Genomic DNA, 18,971 nt, shown 5'->3' on the forward strand with positions numbered 1-18,971 from the left:
TTGTATATGTGTAGGAGTATTCACATAAGCTTTAAGTTTAATTAGTTCTCTCACTTGAAGTTTGTTTATGACAAACAAACTTCAATCTAATGTTTCTCTTAAGTGTTTATGTGAAGACAGGAACTGACTTAGGTGAAGTCAATGGGTTGGAACATAGAAGACTTCAAGAGGAACAAGAGAGAATGAATGAACCTAAAGCAGGTTCTCCCATGAGAACCAAACCACGAAGGAACCTGAAGGTATTCTCTAACAAGATCCAGAAGGAACTTTCGGCAGGCTTTCCCACGAAAGCCGGAGCATGTTCCCTAACAGGTACATGAAGATTCCATGTTCCCTAACAGGTACATGAAGAGTTCCCTAACAGGAACTTAGTTCTCTAACAAGAACTATCTAAGTTCCCTAACAGGAACTTGCCCCGAGAACTAGAATACATCAATACTACAAGATTCCAGAACAAGAGTTTCAAAGAAACAACATGAAGACGAAGAAATCGAAGTATATCGCTCTAGGATTCATGTAAGTATGTTCGACATAAAAGTCAGTCTGGAACAAGTCTAAAGAACCAGGTGAACTCATGATAGTCAATGAAATTAGAGTTACTGACTTGTCAGGAACTCAGAGACTGTCAGAGTTCCGAAACCTAATTGGAACTTACGTCTGCACGTCGTTAAAGGTCACAAGTCGAATTTAATAATATATATTTATCTACCACGTGAATATCTTTTAAGGACTTGGTTTTACAGAATAAAGATATTTATTTTCTAATAAATCCTTGTGGAAAAAGATAAGTTATTTTTGGAAAATATTTTCAGCAAAATAAGTTTTAAATAAAATCTAATTTTATAGTAATTATATCTTTTGTGAAAAGATATGGTAAGATATATTAGTATATTTGGAAAATATAAGATTTAGATAAAATCTGATTTTATGGTAAATATATCTTATTATTATTGATTGAATATATTCTTAACAAAAGATATATTTATGGAAAACTTATTTTTGGAAAATATCTTTTATTTTTATCTTTTAATAAAACTTATCTTTTACGAAAAGAATAATTTGGGTGTACTATAAATATGCTCATATGTATTCATTCAAAGTCGAGGCTGGTAAAGCTTAGTGGTCGTGCTTAATGGTTTCATCCTTCACCACGAAACTAAGTCAAACCTCCAGGTCGAAGTTCAGTCAGGTTCCAGTTACAGTTCGTCCAGTAAGTTCCAGACAGATCTTGAAGTGTCCAGCATATTAGTTTTATCTCTTTATTCATTGGTATGTATTTAGAGTTATTCTTTGAGATCTTGTAATTAGGAAAAAGGGTTTTGAGTGTTTTATGTATTGGGGTGTGAGAGTTCGTGAGGATTCTCGTTTTTATAATATTGTATTAGAAGAGTGCAATGTGTAAGCTTCTAGGGTGAAGCCGAATGAGCTTCTAGTGAGAGGCCAAGTGTAGGCACTTTGGGAGTGCTGAGTGAATCTAAGTTTGGGACTTAGATTGGGTAAGATAGGGTCTTATCGTGTAGCAAGTTTAGTCAGGAACTTGTGAGTAAAGGTCTGTCACTTAATAGGTTTGTAACTTGGTGTTTGCCCTATTATAGTGAATTGGTTTGGCTTGAAATCCCTAAGGTAGGGTCGAGGTTTTACTTCCAGTTGGGCCCTGGATGGTTTCCTCGTAAAATCCGCTTTGCATTGTCTAAGTTCCTAACAGCAATCAGTTTTATATTCCGTGAAAAGTAGGCACTAGGAACATACTACAATTCACCCCCCCCCCCCCCCTCTTGTAGTATTTCATCCGAATTAACATCCTTTCACTGTATACCCTGAAAGATTACCATAAGCTGGATAATCTTGAATGGTGCAAAATAACATAGCTCTCAAATTAAACATTTCATTTCGATGTGCATCAAACGCTTCTACACCTTTCTCCCACAACGTCATTAAATCATCAATAAGGGGCGCCAAGTATACATCAATGTCATTTCCAGGTTGTTTTGGCCCAGAAATTAATAAGGATAGCATCATGTACTTTCTTTTCATGCATAAAGAAGGAGGTAGGTTATATGTAACCAAAACTACCGGCCAGGTACTATAACTACTACTTAGATTACCAAATGGATTCATACCATCGGTGGACAATGCAAGGCGTAAATTTCTCTTTTCTTTGGCAAACTCATGAAATTTTGCATCAATAAACCTCCATTGAGGGGAGTCGGCTGAGTGTCTAAGTTTCCCATCTTTTTTTCGCCCCTCAGAATGCCAAGTCAACTTTTCTGCATTACTCGCATGTGAAAACAAGTGTTTAAATTTTGGAATTATTGGGAAATACCACAACACCTTAGCTGGCACCCCTTCTTTCTTCTTGTAACGCGAAACATTGCACACTGGACATTCATTAAATGATTCAAGATCATTTTGATAAAGTACTCAATCATTAGGGCAAGCATGGATTTTCTCATAGGGTAACCCCATTGTGGACAATATTTTTTTTGCCTCATATGTACGTCTTGGAAGGACATTTTCATCTGGTAGCATGTCTTTTATTAACTCAAGAATGTCGGTAAAACTGCTATCAGTCAAACCATGACCTGCCTTCAGATTATATAATCTCAATACAACTGATAATCTTGTATACTTCTTACAGCCTTGGTACAAGGGTTTTTCATAATCACTTAACATCCTCTCAAATGTGGTCGGGTTTTCATTGAACTGATCTTGGGCTACTCGCATCATGTCCTCTAACCTATTGCCCCCATTATGATTAAGACCTTCATCATCATGTGTTCCTTTAGCAGTTGTAGAAGTTCCTTCATTAGTTTCCCCATGCCATTTCCAAATGGTATATGTTCTATCAAAAGCCGTTTTGCTTAAGTGACTAAGAATTTCATCGGGCAGTCTATACAAAAAATTATGACACTTGAAACAAGGACATGGTAACTTAGATCGATCACCAGCATTTTTCATTGCAAAATTAATAAATTCACGTATTCCAACTTCATATTGTGGGTCACCCGGCTTGGACGTTGATATCCAACTACGATCCATTTCTACAAACACATAATTAATGATAAAGAACATAGCATGCACAAATTTACAGAACATTATTAAGGGATTTGCCTAGCAAAAAATAAAGAATGAATACTAAGCCAACACAAATTTGAATTATTATGATGTATCTACAAACAACTAATAAGCAACAATCTAAGATAAGTATACCATATTTATCATGACATGTGACGAGTTACACCAAAAAATTATGAAAAACAATAATAAAATACAAGATAAAATATAGAGATGTAGCTCACCTAATCGAAGCGCGCACACCCAAACACCAAATAAGTTATATACTCGATTCGAATGAGTTACCCAGCAATAATGGGATCCTGAATATAAGAAACATAAAAAAAATAAGGTCTATACTCTATATGCATAACAAAATTATAGAATATACATAAAAAATTAATAAGTACTTAAAAAGTTGTTTCATAGTAAATTTGAAAGTTAATACAATAATATATTTATATAGGCCACTTTGGATTTCATTAGAGCTTATGATGCAAACACCCCACTAAAGGTCCTTGATTTAATTGTAGATAGATAGGTTGCAGCCATAAGCCATAATATACATAAAGAGCAAATTATAAAAATATATTTTAAAAAATACAACACTTGCTACATTGTGATTATAAACATATAAAGTTATGTATATATACTCCTCTGGTTGTGTAAGCAGCTCGTGAAAAGATTCCTAACACAATTTTGATCAAAATAAAACATCTCACTCTACTAGCTTGTATTGTCAATATTCCTTAGAATATAGTAGTGGGATTAATTATTGTTTGGTATAATGTTACAAAGAACACTTACTTCCATCATATATGATGGAACAATTATACATAGACACATAGCCCTCGTGGGAGGAGGCAGTCATATAAACAAATATCTAATAGACATAGATCCACTAAGTTAGCCAATATAAATAACATATTTTGTGATATAATCATTAAAAACACTATTAGATTTTATAAACTAACAAGCCATATGAGAGTCATTACAACATTATGTGAAAAAAATATTTAAAGTTCAAGATGACAATAATAGTCTTTGAATCAAGAACGCCATTAAGTTCTGTTTTAAAGTAAATTATTTAGCATGTATAGATGATTCTTTTTGTCGCACGAGAAAGAACTTGTTGTCTATCCAATCAATATAGAAGAAATCAAAGGATTTTACAAGAAAATGTTAGAAAATAATAAGATCTTATTATATTATAAATGCCGAACCAAAAACATAATTTCTTGGAAACAAAATCAATTATGGTCAAGGAGATAGTTATTATTGACTCTAATCTACAAATAGAAAACAGAGCAAAGACCTAATAAAGCACCTTCATCTTTATTGAATAAGCAAACAACTAGAGAAATATGGAAATGGTCCCATCATTAAGCCTCTTACATCTTAATCCTCATTTAATCAAAAATTTTCTAAATCTCTCACCTATAGCTAAAACACCAATGTTTGGCTTTGATTTTGTTTATCAAGAAGGGCAATTAAACACCAACCGTAAGAAGGTCTGCACTGCAAATTTGTATAATTATTTTGATCACCAAAAGTTCAATTTTGTCAAAAATTCGAGACCATTAAACACAAAGCCCAGACAGTATATCATAGTAACAATCAAACCAAATTAACTAGTAATCAATTTATATAATATTCAATCACACAAGTCACAACATGCGTTACATATATCAAATTAAGATTTTATTAACAATATTCACAACATGCAAATTCATACCAAATTTAATTAACAATATAATAAACTTCAAGGAAGAAGGTTGAACCTATCGCGACGGTGGTGTAGGTGGGATCGGTGGACGCAGTGACGCTACTAACAATAGTATAGTTATGAAATTTCAATAAACCCTAACTTCAGACCAATTATCGAATTGAATCTTGAATGGAAGAAGATGAAAGGATTGGGTTAATGAGATATATACTAGGATCGCCGCCGGACCAATGAACAATAATGGGTAAATGTGGAGAAAGGAGTGCTGGGTGATCTTTGCGGTTATGGCGGAGTAGTGCTACGGACTACAGTCGTCAATTAGAAGAGAAGTTTTTTTTTGAAAGAAGAAGAATTTTTTATTATTATTTGTTTTATTTAAAAATTATGATTTATGTACGACCTTCTAGATTTTTTAATTAGGAGGGAATTTTTAGTGAGAGTTCCCGCGTGCTATATTTTTTTTTCATAGAGATAAGAAACCGGTGTTCTTACATTACGGTTTTTTTTATTTTCGCCCACTATTAAAACATCAAACTAAAGAAATCGGGCGTCTATAAAATACTGTTTCTTTATCTAAGAAACCGGTGTTCTAACTTCACCGGTGCTAAAAAAGTGGTACCTTAGACCATTTTTGTAGTAGTGTCTATCAATATATGATTCCCACCAATTACTATGTTGTTCATTTTTATCTTTCAATATAATTGATGACATTATCTCCTGTATAAATATAGGCTTAGAGTTTTCATCTCTAAATTATTGCAACGTGTGTTTCACTCTATATAGAACATCACTACAATATATATTGTGTTTGTATATCAATATATATGCATAAACATTATATTGATATTACAAATTTAATTAATGTTCAATTGGAAAAACAAAAATGCACATTCTGTTTTATATAAATGAACAAATTATCACAAATAACATGAACATATATATATCACAAATAATGTAAGTGACAAACTGACAAAATGTGATTTATTTTTGAACATTTTTTAAAATAGAATCATATTTTAAAATAGAATCATCAAAGGTTTATGATGAATGAACAATGTGTAATTTATTTTTGAACATTTTTTGACATGTGAATGAACATACATTAATATATGTGTGATTAATATACACATATACAAATGAACATCTGTGTATCAAATTCGAATAAGCATCTATCAATATTAGAGCGAAAATGTATGTAGTATATTATTCAAATGACGCTCATGAGCATATAATTTAATATGAAGTTAAACATGTATAATTATAGTCTATGTGGATATTTTCAATATGAGAATGAACATGTACGTATTTATATTCAAATAAACATATGTTTAAATATCAGTAAACATTCATTAATGTGTAAATATCATAGACAAAATTAGGGTAATCTTCTCTCAATAATGAACCCTAGCTAGTAGATGTAAGGTAAGAATGTAAATGATCATATACTAATGTCATAATGAACATCTATTAAATTGAAAATGAATATTTTTCGAAAATGAACATTTGTTCAGCAACCGTCTTCTCCGACGGAACATTCGCAGTGTTCTCCTCTATTTCATTTCTACAATTTAAAAATACCACCAAATATAGTAGATTTTTAGTCTATTTTGCACAAAAATAAGTGTAATTATAGTAGATTTTGTTTTAGAATATCAAAACCCAAAAAAAAATAAAAAATCAAGGGTTTACATTCAAAATTCTACTTAAATGGACAAATTCTTACTCTTCTTTTTCAGAATTTAGTTGTGATTGACGAACTTCATCTCGAACGTTAGATATTTTTAGATGTTTTGATGCAATTTGCACTAATTTTGAAGATTTTTTTTCCTGATTGTAGCAATTTTCACTATTTGAAAGAGAGAATATGGTGTTGAAGAGAATTGGGGAGTTAACTGCAGGTTCTAACTAGTGCGTTTAGTGGGATGCGGTTAGTGGGGTGAGTAAGGGCTATTTTGGTAATTGTGGGAGGGGGGTAGGCATCATTTCCTAGAGAGGGTTGTAGGCATTAGAAATTATATAAGGCTGAACAAAAGAAAGTTGGGCCAACAAACCCGTGCGATTGACACAACTATTGGTCAGGCAGGAATGACCCAATAGTTTGTGTTTTATTTAAATCTATTAACAGGGTTGCCTAACCATTTTAGGGGCCCTGTTATAAACTTAGAAGTTAGGCCCTGATTTTATTAGGTATTATTTCAATAAAGTTGTATTACAACATTTTAAACAACCAAGCACAAAGAAATTCAAAAAAAAAATCCCTTCACTTATAGCAATTTCTGAAGCAAATTCGTTTACCAAATCATCATATTGCACCATCTCCAAAAGATAATTTGGGAGACATAATTAAAAAAACATCAATTTTTTTTTTAATAATTGAACAAACAATGCACCAAAAAAAAACACAAATTCTACATTTAGTCTAATAATTGAGAGGAGGATTATTGAAACAAATTGATAATCATTTTTCGCAACTCCAATTGCCGCAACTCAAAGACTCGCCGACAGGGAAGTACCCATTACAACTACTTTCTTATTTTCCATCTTAAAAATCACAAATTGGCAAGATGAACTAAATAATAACTCATAGAATATTTGAAATTTGTATATAAAAAAATAAAAACAACTTAGCCTTTGATATAAGAAATCTATGATTTAAATTGTGGAAAGCACACTATTAGTTCCTCCCATGGTAGGAATTTAGGAATTGAAAAAATCCTTCTCATAAGTCATAACCATTGTAATTGATAGAGGAAGGAAAAACATTTATTTGGAAAATTGAAGATTTGGGGTAAAACAATAAATTTTATGACTGAAGAAGGAAGATTTTGGAATATTTAAGCAAATTGAGAGCAATTTACGAGGTAGTCTAGGTGCTTGATTTGTGGAAGTAATTAAAACGGGAAGAAGAATAGAAGATGGAAATTAAAGTTACTGACTTTCTGATTTACACTAGAGCAAAAAAAGTGGCACTTTATTTTTTTCTTAGGTTTTGGGCTTCATGTTTAAATGGGCCCTCAAAAATTCGGGGCCCTGTGCTAAGGGTCTGTTTGCACAGGCCCTTAGCCGTCCCTAGAAATTAAATTGCCTAAAACTATATGCTGGTCATATTATAACACTTTAAAAAAACACGCATGGAGTACGTACTATATACAGTAAATGAATCATTCAATTCCCTCAAAAAAAAGGGGGGGATTTTATCACTGGTACCCTCAAAGATTCGACTTTTATCAATGGTGCACCTCATTAAGTTTTCATTATCAGCGGTGCCCCTAATATTTTCACCTAATTGCTACAGTGATCATAATGTGCTTAAACGTTTACTAAACGATAACTTGGGGTATTTTGTAAGGGATAGGTCAGCAATTGAGTTGACAAAAATGCCCCCCCCCCAATCATTAAGTCTCCCTCCAAGCCTAACTAACTTCATTTATAACAAAAAAAGCCAAAAAAATTTTATCGTTCAACTTTTTTGCTCACTCCTCTATTCCGAAGCTTTAAACAAACCCTAATTGAAGCAGAAAATTTGGAAAGAATTGCTTTTACAAATTGTGGATTAAGGTTATTACTCAACTTTGATTTTTATTTTGTGAATTATTTGGTATAAATTCTTATGTTTTAGGGTATTTGTAGACACCTAAAAATGTCTCCCCAAAACCAAACCCGATGATGAACAACCTTTCACCGCCATTATTGGTCGGTTTGAGTATTTAATCTTTGGAGTGCTTAAATCCATGTTTCCATTCAATACATTTCATAAACCAAACCATTTCCTAGCTCATTTCCCTAAACCATAACTTGTTTTCCACTTTTGGTGTTAACATTGCAAAACTGAGAGAAACTGATTTTGTTGCCTACTAATTTTGATCCAATTATTATTTGGTTAGATAGGCCTTTAAATAATATTTCCAACCATATATAATAAGCCCAATTCCGATTTAAAACGAAGAAGATATGAGCAAAACACTAAACTCGACCCAAAACCAACACCCTTGTACTAAAACGGCCATATCTTAAAACCTACAAATTATTTTAACCTGATTCTAATTGGATTAGAAATTAGACTTGATAATATTTCTAATGATATATTGTATGCCTTATTCCGAGTTATGGATCAAAAGTTATGATAATTTTAAAAACGCGCAAAAAACTGGAATTACCGCGCAGCAACTAAAATGTCGCGACGCGACAAATGCTGATGTGTCACGGGGCATATTGCCGTGACACGGTGCCTAATTCTGCTTTTCTTCACACGTTTAATCCACCGTGTCACAGGAATATTTCCGCGCCACGGGATTTTGTACCGTGTCACGGCACAATTTTCCGTGTCACAGTGCCCATTCCATGACACGGGGCTGTTCCGTGTAATTTCCGTGCAATTTTTTTTACCGTGACACGGTGTACTGTACCGTTCCACGGTGGACACTGACGTGTCATGGTACATGTGCCGTGTCACGGTACATGTGTCGTGTCACGGTATCTTCTCGTGTCTTTTCCGCGTAAACCCTTCACGCGTTTTTACTCCCGTAGGTCAAATATTTCCCTCGTCACTCCAGTTTTTCCCGCGCAGTCCAGTTTCCCCCGTTTCACGATATTCTTTGTCGTGTCGCAGTGTTCTTTGCCGTGTCGCGACAACCTTTTTTAGGGTTTTTATCTTTTTAGGGTTTCGTGTGTTCCCTCTACTCATTTTCCCTATAAATACCCCCCTCCTTTCTACAGTTCGGGGCATCAAATCATTCTCTCTTCCTCTCTTTTACACCAAAAATCATTCTTCTCTCTTTCTCCCATATTCTAAGCCTTAAACCTATATTCCTAATTACACCATTCTTCCCTTAAGCACTCCAAGAACTTCATACTTAACCCAAGGTTCCGTCCTTAAACCAAGGCGTGAAAGGTATAAATAACAGAGGGTTTGGACCAAATCAAATCTACATTTTAATTTTCATTTGATTTATATTTTTTTATTGAAGTTACTAACAATTTATTCATGATGTACCAATTTAAAGGAACGCTCGGAATGTGAATAATTAATTAATTTAATTACTCTTATTTTATTTTTAATATTGCTAGTATCATGATTTTGTTTATTTATGTTTGGTTTGACTCACGATATTATTGTTAAATTGCTTCCAACATTAATGTTTATACTATTATTATTTATTGATCACCATATTGCATGTTTAAAGGGAATATGTAATTGAAAATCACGACTAATAAGATAATTTGGACGACCGATTTAGGTTCCTTTTTAATCTTGTTATTCATTCAAGTGATCACAATATTTTAGAATTATATGTTGCATTAATATTCAACCAATTTAGCTTAATAATAGTTTGGAGAAAATTGAATCTTTGTTTGCATGCCTTTGAGATCGCAGGAATCACTTTTCACTATAATAATCGAGTAGAGGCCAATACGGGCGAATGTGATTCCATGACTCACTTCGTACCATCATCCCCGATCTTCCTTTCGTGGTTCCGAACCATATGGAGTAAGTAATCTCATGGATTATGAATGGGGTGTAACCTTCACGGGTCAATCGTTGTTGCCTTTCGTTGTCCTTTCATTCGTGGTTGCCTTTTATGATCCGTGAACGGTTTACAAGTTCCTTAAAAACTTTTTGGTGGCTCCCTACTTTCCTTGTCCCTAATCGTAATATGTCAATTCCCACTTCCTACGAGTGTCAAGCATATTCACAACATGCTTTTACACAGGCGCACTTCAAACGACGCCTACAGTATTAAATGGGTTTTTTTGGGGTGTTTAATTATGAGTTCGAATAGGGAATAATGATGTAATGTTGTTTGATTTTGGTAGAATTCATGCTAGAATTGCAAATTATGTATTGTGGATGCTTAAAGTTGGTTTTTTTGTCAAATAAAATTCGATTATATGGTGATTGTGTGATGCATGTTGTAGCACTGTGAAGTTGTTAACCTGGGTTTAATGTAGTAATGTTCTTGAGTTTATGATGTTGTGTTGTGTTGTGTTGTGTTGTGTTTAAATGGAAGTGTACTTCAATTTTGCAGAATGGATGACACGGTTTTATTCAAATTTAAGTATAAGGTGCATAAAGTTGATATTGAAGTGGATGTTGATCGTTGTAATCTCATGGACTTAATCATAGAATTTGAGGATGGGGGGGGGTAGTAATAGTGAATCATATCTTTGCTTATGCATATAGAGGGAAACATTGGACTATTGATGATGATGGTGGTGTACAAAGGATGTTTAGGACATTTTCTAGGGCTAAAATGTATGAGATTTTAGTTGGAACTAACCCTTTAAAATCTAGCTACATGAATGATTTGGTGTCTGAGTTTAGAAGAAACAAAATAGTTGCTGAACTAGGGGACTTGCCACCATCTCCTACATATGAACCAGACTCACCACCCCCTATAATTGACCCAAACTATGTACCTAAAGCTGCAGTGTATGAGATTAATGGTAAGACCACCACATTACTTGCTGAACTAGGTGATGTACCACCCCCTCTTACAAATGAACCCCAATCACCCCCTCTTACAAATGAAACCCAATCACAACCTGCTACAACTCAACCCCCCCTCACCCAATTATAAAGTTCAGTATCAGGTTCATAGTGAGAGAGCCAAGCTGAAGCCTAGGAGGAAACTAAGGTTGAAATACACAGATCAGGCTAGTAATGCTATGCATACTGAAGCTGAGCCTCATAGTACTGTGCAAGATGGTCTTCCTGCTCCCAGTAGTGTGCATACTAAAGCTGAGCCTCATAGTTCTATGCATGATGATTATAGACCTAGTGATGTTCCCAGCCCCACATTAGTTGATATGTTTGGTAATGAGTTCAACTATGATCCAAATATGCTTGGGGTGATATTTTGCAAGACAATGAGGAGGGCAATGGGAAGAAATCTAAGCAGTCTTAGAGGGAATACACTAAGGGTAGGAAAGAGTTTGAGAAGTCTTGTGAAAAGGCTAAGGGGAAAGGGAAAGGGAGCTCTTCTGGGACTGATGCACAGGGGAAAGGGAAAGAGGGTTCTTCTGGGAATGATGCATAGGGGAAAGGGAAAGAGGGTTCTACTGGGGCAGATGCAAAGGGGAAAGGGAAAGAGGGCTCTGCAAAGGCAAAGAGGAAAGGGAAAGATGTAGACATTGACATGGGGAGGGTTATATGCTCTGGTGGTGAGAAGTATCCCCCATCTCCCATATCCCCACACACTATGTTTACAACTTTGCCTGTTAGAAAAAGCCCTAGGTTTTCACCACTCCCAAACACAATTCAACCCAATGTGCTTCTGTCAACTAGTCTATCCTAACCCTAGAGAGTCTGCACCAGTCACTAATCCTAGTCTATTTGGTAGGAAAATACCAAAGAGTACTCAAGTGAGGAAAGGGATTTGGACTAGTTCTAAGGGTAAGGGGATAGTTGATCCAAAAATGCTTGCTCCTACTACTGAAGCTAAGGCCAGAAGGAAGGTTACCTATGCTACTACTGAGGTAGGGGGGATTGAGCCTAGTGATTCTAGTAGTTCTTCTGGGGATGACAGTGAGGATGATGATTTTGTTGACCATGGCTTTGAGGATGAAGATGATTCTGATTTTGATGTGACACCAGAGGGAGAAGTACCAGAAGATGAAAGGGGGGAAATAAGGAATGTACCCCACATAGAAGATAACTGGGAGGCTGGGTTTTGGGCAGCTTTTGTGGATTCAGATGATGATGATGACTATTTCAACAAGTTGTATGGGCAGGGTGAAATGTATGAAGAGGTGAAGTTTGGAAAGACTGTGCTTAGGCCATGGATGACTTTCATAGATAAGACCCATTTGAGAGAGACTTTGAAAAATTATGCAGTGCAAGAAGGGTTTGCATTGAATATAATTGTTGCAGACAACAAAAGGTACACTTTGACATGTTATGCAGAGTGTTGTGAATGGAGACTTCATGCTAGTAGGTTGTTTGATGGAAAAACATGGGCAATAAAGAAGATATGGCCATATGTTCACAACTGTAGGGGTTTGGAGACCTATAATCCAATTTGCACTGTCAAGTGGGCTGCTCCAAAGGTGATGGAAGACATTAGGGCAACTCCAGATATTCCAGGCAAGACTTTAAATGAGCTTCTGTTCCAGAATTTTGGTATCTATATGAAATAAGCATCACTCAATAGGCTCAAGAAGTATGTGATTGAAGATCTATTTGGTGGCCATGATAAGTCTTACTCTCAGTTGCCTATGTATACTGATATGATATGTGGCACTAATCCTAATTCAAAGGCATATGTTGATTGGACATTAAGTGAGAGCATACCTAGGGTGAACTTGTTCACTAGCATTTTCATCAGCTTTGCTGGACAGTGGAAGGGATTCCTTGCAGGGTGTAGACCTTTGATTGGGGTTGATGGTGCCTATTTGAAAGGGAATTATGGGGGTATCTTATTGTCTGCAGTTACAGTAGATGGCAACAATGAAATCTTCCCATTAGCTTATGCAATAGTCAGTAGAGAAGACAAAGAAACCTGGTCATACTTTCTTTGGAATTTGCACAACATTGTAAAGGAATCAAATAGGAAAGACTGGACCATAATTTCTGACAAACAGAAGGTAACCCTTTAATCTATGTCCATGTTATTGCTTTACCATAATTTTGTAAGATTTTAATAAGTTTTTTTTATTGCTGATATAGGGGGTAGATGTTGCTCGGTCTCAAGTGTGGCCTGAAGCAAACAAAAGGTATTGCTGCATGCACTTGAGTAGGAATTACAAAAATCATTCCCAGGTCCTTTGATGTACATTATATTCTGGAGGGCTTGCAATGCCACTAATGTATACACCTTTAGAAAGGCAATGGAAAGTCTACAAAAGGAAGGGGGGAGCTGATGTTATGAAGTGGTTTGCTGATTTAGGGGATCAGTCTAAATGGAGCAAACATAAGTTTGATCCAAATGTGTGCAATGACTCAAACACCTCAAATTTTGTTAAGAGTTTCAACTCGACCCTAGGTGTTGACAGATGCAGGCAGTCTTAACATTGCTTGAAGGTATATGAGTTTAAGTATTTTTATAATTGAACTTACATTGTGGAATAGAAAGCTAACTGTTTGTTCTAATAATTGCAATTGGTCACATGTATTAGAAGAGTATGCATGGTCAGAATTGCATCAAGGCATCAAAGAGCACAAGACTAGAATGATGATGAGTTGTGCCCTAAAATTGCTAAGCTTGTCAGAGATATTAGCAAATCAACAAGCACATGTAAGGCTTATCAATCAAGCCCAGGAGAGTATGAGATACATGAGGGGAAGTCCCAGTTTCCTCTGAGTCTCAACAACAAATTATGCTCATGTAAAGCTTGGTAACTATCTAGTATCCCCTGCAGACATGCAGTTAGAGCTATGCTTCATGCTAAGGTTTATCCTCATAACTATGTTAGCTCATGGTATTCTTGCCATGTTATACACCCCATACCTGATGTCTCTCAATGGCCACCTGCTAATCCTAACCACCCAAGTAACATTGCCCCACCAAATATGAAGAGAGGTGTTGGAAGGCCAAGCAGAAACAGAACAAGGGAAGAGGGTGAAGAACAACCAGAGAAAAGGGCAAGAATTGTGAGATGCAGCAGTTGTGGAAATTTTGGCCACAACAAATTGACTTGCAAAGGGGGTTTAACTGGGAGGGAATTGAAAGCAAGTGAGGCATTGGTTGTGAAAAATCAAGGGTGAGGGATTAATCCAAGGATGCCAAGGAAGCTGCATCTAAGCAGTCTAGAGCTGCTGGAGCTGCAACAGAGATTTCATCATCTCAAATGTCCAGCCAACCTCAAGACTTGTCTCAGTCACAGCCTTGAAGCATGCTACACTAAGCTGTCCTGTTCTGCTACTTTTAGTCATAGTGACAATCTTATTGAAATAATTACTTTTTGGATGGGAATGTTATTGTTTGTATCATTTTGGAACAAGTGTTATTGCACTGTTGTTGCATCTTAGGGCCTGTTCTCATTGACTGAACTCAACTGAACTGAACTGAACTGAACTGAACTGAACTAAGTTGAGCTGAACTAAACTGAACTAAACTGAACTGAACTGAGTTGAACTGAACTGAAATAAATATTTTATAAGAGAAGGAAATTAGGAGCGGAGCTGAACTGAATTGAATTTCAACATAAGAGAACAGACCCTTACTTATTAGCCATCAACTTAAAACTATGATTAAGTTGTTTTTTGGAACAAGTTTTATTCAATTACTTATGATTAAGTTAATTGGCATCAATTACTTATGATTAAGTCTTTTTTTTTTTTTTTTTTTTTTTTTTTTTTTTGCAAAGTAAGCATTTTGTCATGTAATTGTTTCATTCTTGCAATTTGCTGCTATTAACTATGCAAATAATTTGATATAATAATCAAAAATAAAGAAACAACCCCATGTCTTTATTCCAAAATAAGACACCAAGTACATCAGAGTTTAACTATTCCTTTGGTCACAATAACTAAGTTCATCTATTCCAAAGTAACTACAAGCAACACCAAATACAAAACCACATCTAATTTCACCACCATGTACATAAAATCAGCAAAATCGTCAGTCTTGTGCATAAACTCTGCAAATTCAGCCCTTAATGCATGTAAAGAAATTGCATCTTATTGCCTCCCTCCAATGTCCCTTAAAATTTGGTCTTCCCTTACCCACATAAAGAACTTATAATAGGGCCTTCTAGGATTCGATATTGAATTGGAAAACCTAATGTCTGCATATCTTGGTGGCTGACAATTGCAGTTCATGCCTCTGAACCAAGCACCTTCACAACTAATGCTCCTAGAAGATGCATCCCTGCCAGAAGAAGACATTGAAATGTATGAGATTATAAGAGGAATGAAGAGAAGAGAAGAGGGGAATTCTAAAGCATCAGAGAGATTAAATAGGGGAGAGAAGAAAGAGGGAAAAATCGAAAAAAAAGGAGGGAAAATGAGAACTGATTTTTGGAGGGAGTTTTAAGGGTAGGGACATTTGAGTATTTACACTTCCCTAACCCATTAAACCAGCCAAAAACCCCAAGTTAACGTTTATAGTATTTTTATTACTGCTCTATAGTATTTTTTTTTACTTTTCCAAGATTACCAAAAATTCGGACATCCTATTTTAATAAACCATCCTCACATCTCTTCCCCTCCGACGTTTCCGTCCACCATTTTCCAGTTTCTGAACATCTTTGGAGAAAAACAAAGAACCCACTTCCCTTAAAAAAAAAAAAAATTCCATATAAATTTCTCAAGAAATTCTGGGTAATGGCGATTCATCTGCGTCTGAAGGGGACGTTGCTCCTCTTTGTTGTTGGTTTAGCCATCGCTTTTGCGGCCGATGATGCCGTTTCTTCCAAATGCAGCAACAAACCTAGGAAGGTCAGCTCAATTTTTTGTCAATGTATCTCAATTGTGTGTTTTGGATCTCAATTTTGGTTTAAAATTTCAATTTGATCAATTTATTGTTCAATTGGGGTATGGAAATTTCTGATTTCAGTTTGTTTTTTCTTGAAATGGAAATGAAATTATTATTTGTTTGCCTTGAATTTGTGTTTAATCTAGTATGTTTGTAATTGGTTATATTGTTGAGAATTATTAATTATTAGATTCTAAATTGATATTCCAAAGGTGAAGAGGGTTATTTTTAAGCAGATTTGTCTGTATTTTCGTGGCTTAAATAAATTTTCAATGCCGGGTTATCATTGTGGAGGTGTGCTCAGCTCAGTGGTTGAAATTCAGTTTTACGGCGGTCTTTGTCGTTGTAGATATTAGCATACAGTATCCAGGCAGTATTATTTACTCCATAATTCGTTAGTTTAAGATTCGGTTTCACAGTTGGCTACCTAATTTGTTAAATTGGACCAATAATTTCCATGTCACTAGTATGAATTGTATGATTAGCTTTGATTTTCTGATTCCTGGTTCGTTTGAGGTTGGGGCGAATCAGGTAACACTCATCCAGAGTCTTCAAAATTTCTACATAGTTCTGTTTTTTTGGTTCAATTTTGATTGATCTAGTGAATGTGCTTTAATGTTTATGCAATGAGGAGCTACACTTTTCACTTTTCAGCGAATTGAAGTCAATTTAATCAAGATCATATCCTCTTTCATAGCTTAAAATTTAGCTTAACAAAATAGATTTGATTCCTTGTAACTTGTAAAATCTAGCTCGTGAGTACTTAAAAGTTCATCTTGACACAAAATTTTTTGTCAACTTAGCTCAGTTTGGCTCATGCTCCACCTTGAAAAGCTATGACACTATAGTAGACATAGTAGTATATGCTTTTAGTTTTTGTTTAGTACAAGTTTAGGTATTAAGGGGGCGTTAGGTATGGGCAATCAAATCAGGGAAAGAGATGAAAAAATAACGAAAGACAAAAAAAGAAAAAAAAAGAAAAACTATTTTTTTTCCCATAGTTTTAAATTTATCTAAATTTAAAGGAGACATGAGGAAGACTTTTAGGATAGTCTAATTATTATATTTTGCAATAATTCATTAGTTGTTGAAATTTGTTAGAAAATATGTCAAGTAGTTTTCTTGCTATGTTATCAATCAATGTCAAAATTCTAGTGGAAGAAATATTTACAAGAAAGATTTCGTTTATCTTTTAGTTCCAAATTTAATAAAATTTTAGTATTTTTTTAACTTTCCTATTCTATTACTTGATAAATAGCCATGGATTAAATTATTTTCATTATGGCTAAAATTATGGTAAATAAAAGAAATCTAATTAACAATGTAAAAAAAAAATAAATAAAAAAAAAAACAAAAAATACATACATTTAAGTGGATTTTTTTTTTACTCATTAAAACTTTCTTTAACCGCAATTGCATCCCTCCCTTTTTTTTTAAAGTGTTACACACTTACAGTTACCAAATGTCTGTTTTCTTTTTATTTTTTATTTTTTTATTTTTGTCTTTTTATTTATAAATGTTACACTTCCATTTTTGGCAAACTATTCCATAGTATCTCTTTTTTTCTCCCATGGTCCCCACTAAAACCCACTACTATATTTATATAATTTTTTTCCCTCTCACATCTCTTAATTTTCAATTAAATATAAACCCCAATATCTTTTCTTATAATTTTTTAATACCTCAACTACCCTCACTTACATCTTTTATATTAAATCAATTAATTTATCTAAAACTATGTGCCGATCAAAGTGTAACACTTGAAGAAAACGAAGGGAGTATGCTTTAAGATACTTTTACTAGTAGGCTGTTTGCTAGAATTGTACTTTCTCCATCCTTGAACAGTCATGACTCTTATCATGACTCTTAGGAGATAAATTGTTGTTTCATTATCTATTTTTATTTTATTAAAAGTAGTTGTGGTTTGAGATCATGAGTTAGTGGGGTGCTTTTTTAATTGAAGGAACGAGCATATGTGTGCGAGTGTTTGACCCTAAATTGTTAGTAGTGGGATGAGATAGGGATTCAAATGTTGGTGGGGTTGGTACCAAAGTAGATATGAGGAGTTGGGATGAATTGAAAAGGAAAGGGTAAAGGTATATGAGGGAGTCCATAACATGTAATGTTATTGAATCCAGTATGGATTATGTTTGGTCTAATTTTACGTATCTTCTATTGTAGTTTAACATCTCCTTGTCTGAATCATATGCATTGCTCCAATATATATAAGCCTCTAAACTTTTACCAGTGCTTATACAATTTCTGTGCTGCTACCCTTTTTTTATTTTTTTTTATTTTTATTTTAATGTGAGTCTTTATTAATGTATGTGTTTGGTGCATTTATCTCTCCAGGTTAAGGTGAAATACTGGATCAATGGTGTTGAAAAAGGTCTTTTGAAGGCATTAACTGCAGATTTTGGCCCTTACCCTCCTCGTGAGGAAAAAAGTCCTAGGTTACCAGCTGTATTAACAAATCCCGTGAATGGTTGCTCTAATTTAACATCGAAGGTCAGTGCTGCATTAAGTTTAACATAACCTAAGCATATCTTCTTCTGAATATCCTTTTTTTTTTTTTTCTGCATGAGGGGGATGGGTAGAAATGAAGACAAGATTGGTTTTTGTAGAGCTTTCTTCTTTTTTTTTTTTTTATTTTTTTTTTTTTTTATTTTTTTTATTTATTTTTTATTTTTTTATTTTTTTTTTGTATTTTAGCAATGAAGTTCTTTGTACCATCAAATTTGATTGTATGATCCTGCGGGGGGTTTTTTTTTTTCTGT

The 18,971-nt window shown here is 34.5% G+C and overlaps 2 protein-coding genes across 2 annotated transcripts in view; one reads left to right on the forward strand and one right to left on the reverse strand.

Moving 5' to 3' along the window:
* Window positions 1-1,794: 1,794 nt before the first annotated feature.
* Window positions 1,795-3,039, reverse strand: LOC110700110. Its single transcript, XM_021877598.1, has 2 exons — window positions 2,499-3,039; window positions 1,795-2,378 (listed from the first exon to the last, which is right to left on the reverse strand). The coding sequence occupies exons 1-2, from the start codon at window positions 3,037-3,039 to the stop codon at window positions 1,795-1,797; spliced, it is 1,125 nt and encodes a 374-aa protein (XP_021733290.1).
* A 12,808-nt stretch (window positions 3,040-15,847) lies between these two features.
* The window catches only part of LOC110700047 (signal peptide peptidase-like 5), a 29,960-nt gene continuing 26,836 nt past the window's right edge, over window positions 15,848-18,971 (forward strand). The window contains exons 1-2 of the mRNA XM_021877541.1: window positions 15,848-16,157; window positions 18,547-18,702. Coding sequence (XP_021733233.1) covers window positions 16,044-16,157; window positions 18,547-18,702 — 270 coding nt within the window. The 5' untranslated portion in view covers window positions 15,848-16,043. The remainder of the gene's footprint in view (window positions 16,158-18,546; window positions 18,703-18,971) is intronic.

The sequence above is a fragment of the Chenopodium quinoa genome, unplaced genomic scaffold (genome assembly GCF_001683475.1).
Source record: "Chenopodium quinoa cultivar QQ74 unplaced genomic scaffold, ASM168347v1, whole genome shotgun sequence".
NCBI lineage: Eukaryota > Viridiplantae > Streptophyta > Magnoliopsida > Caryophyllales > Amaranthaceae > Chenopodium > Chenopodium quinoa.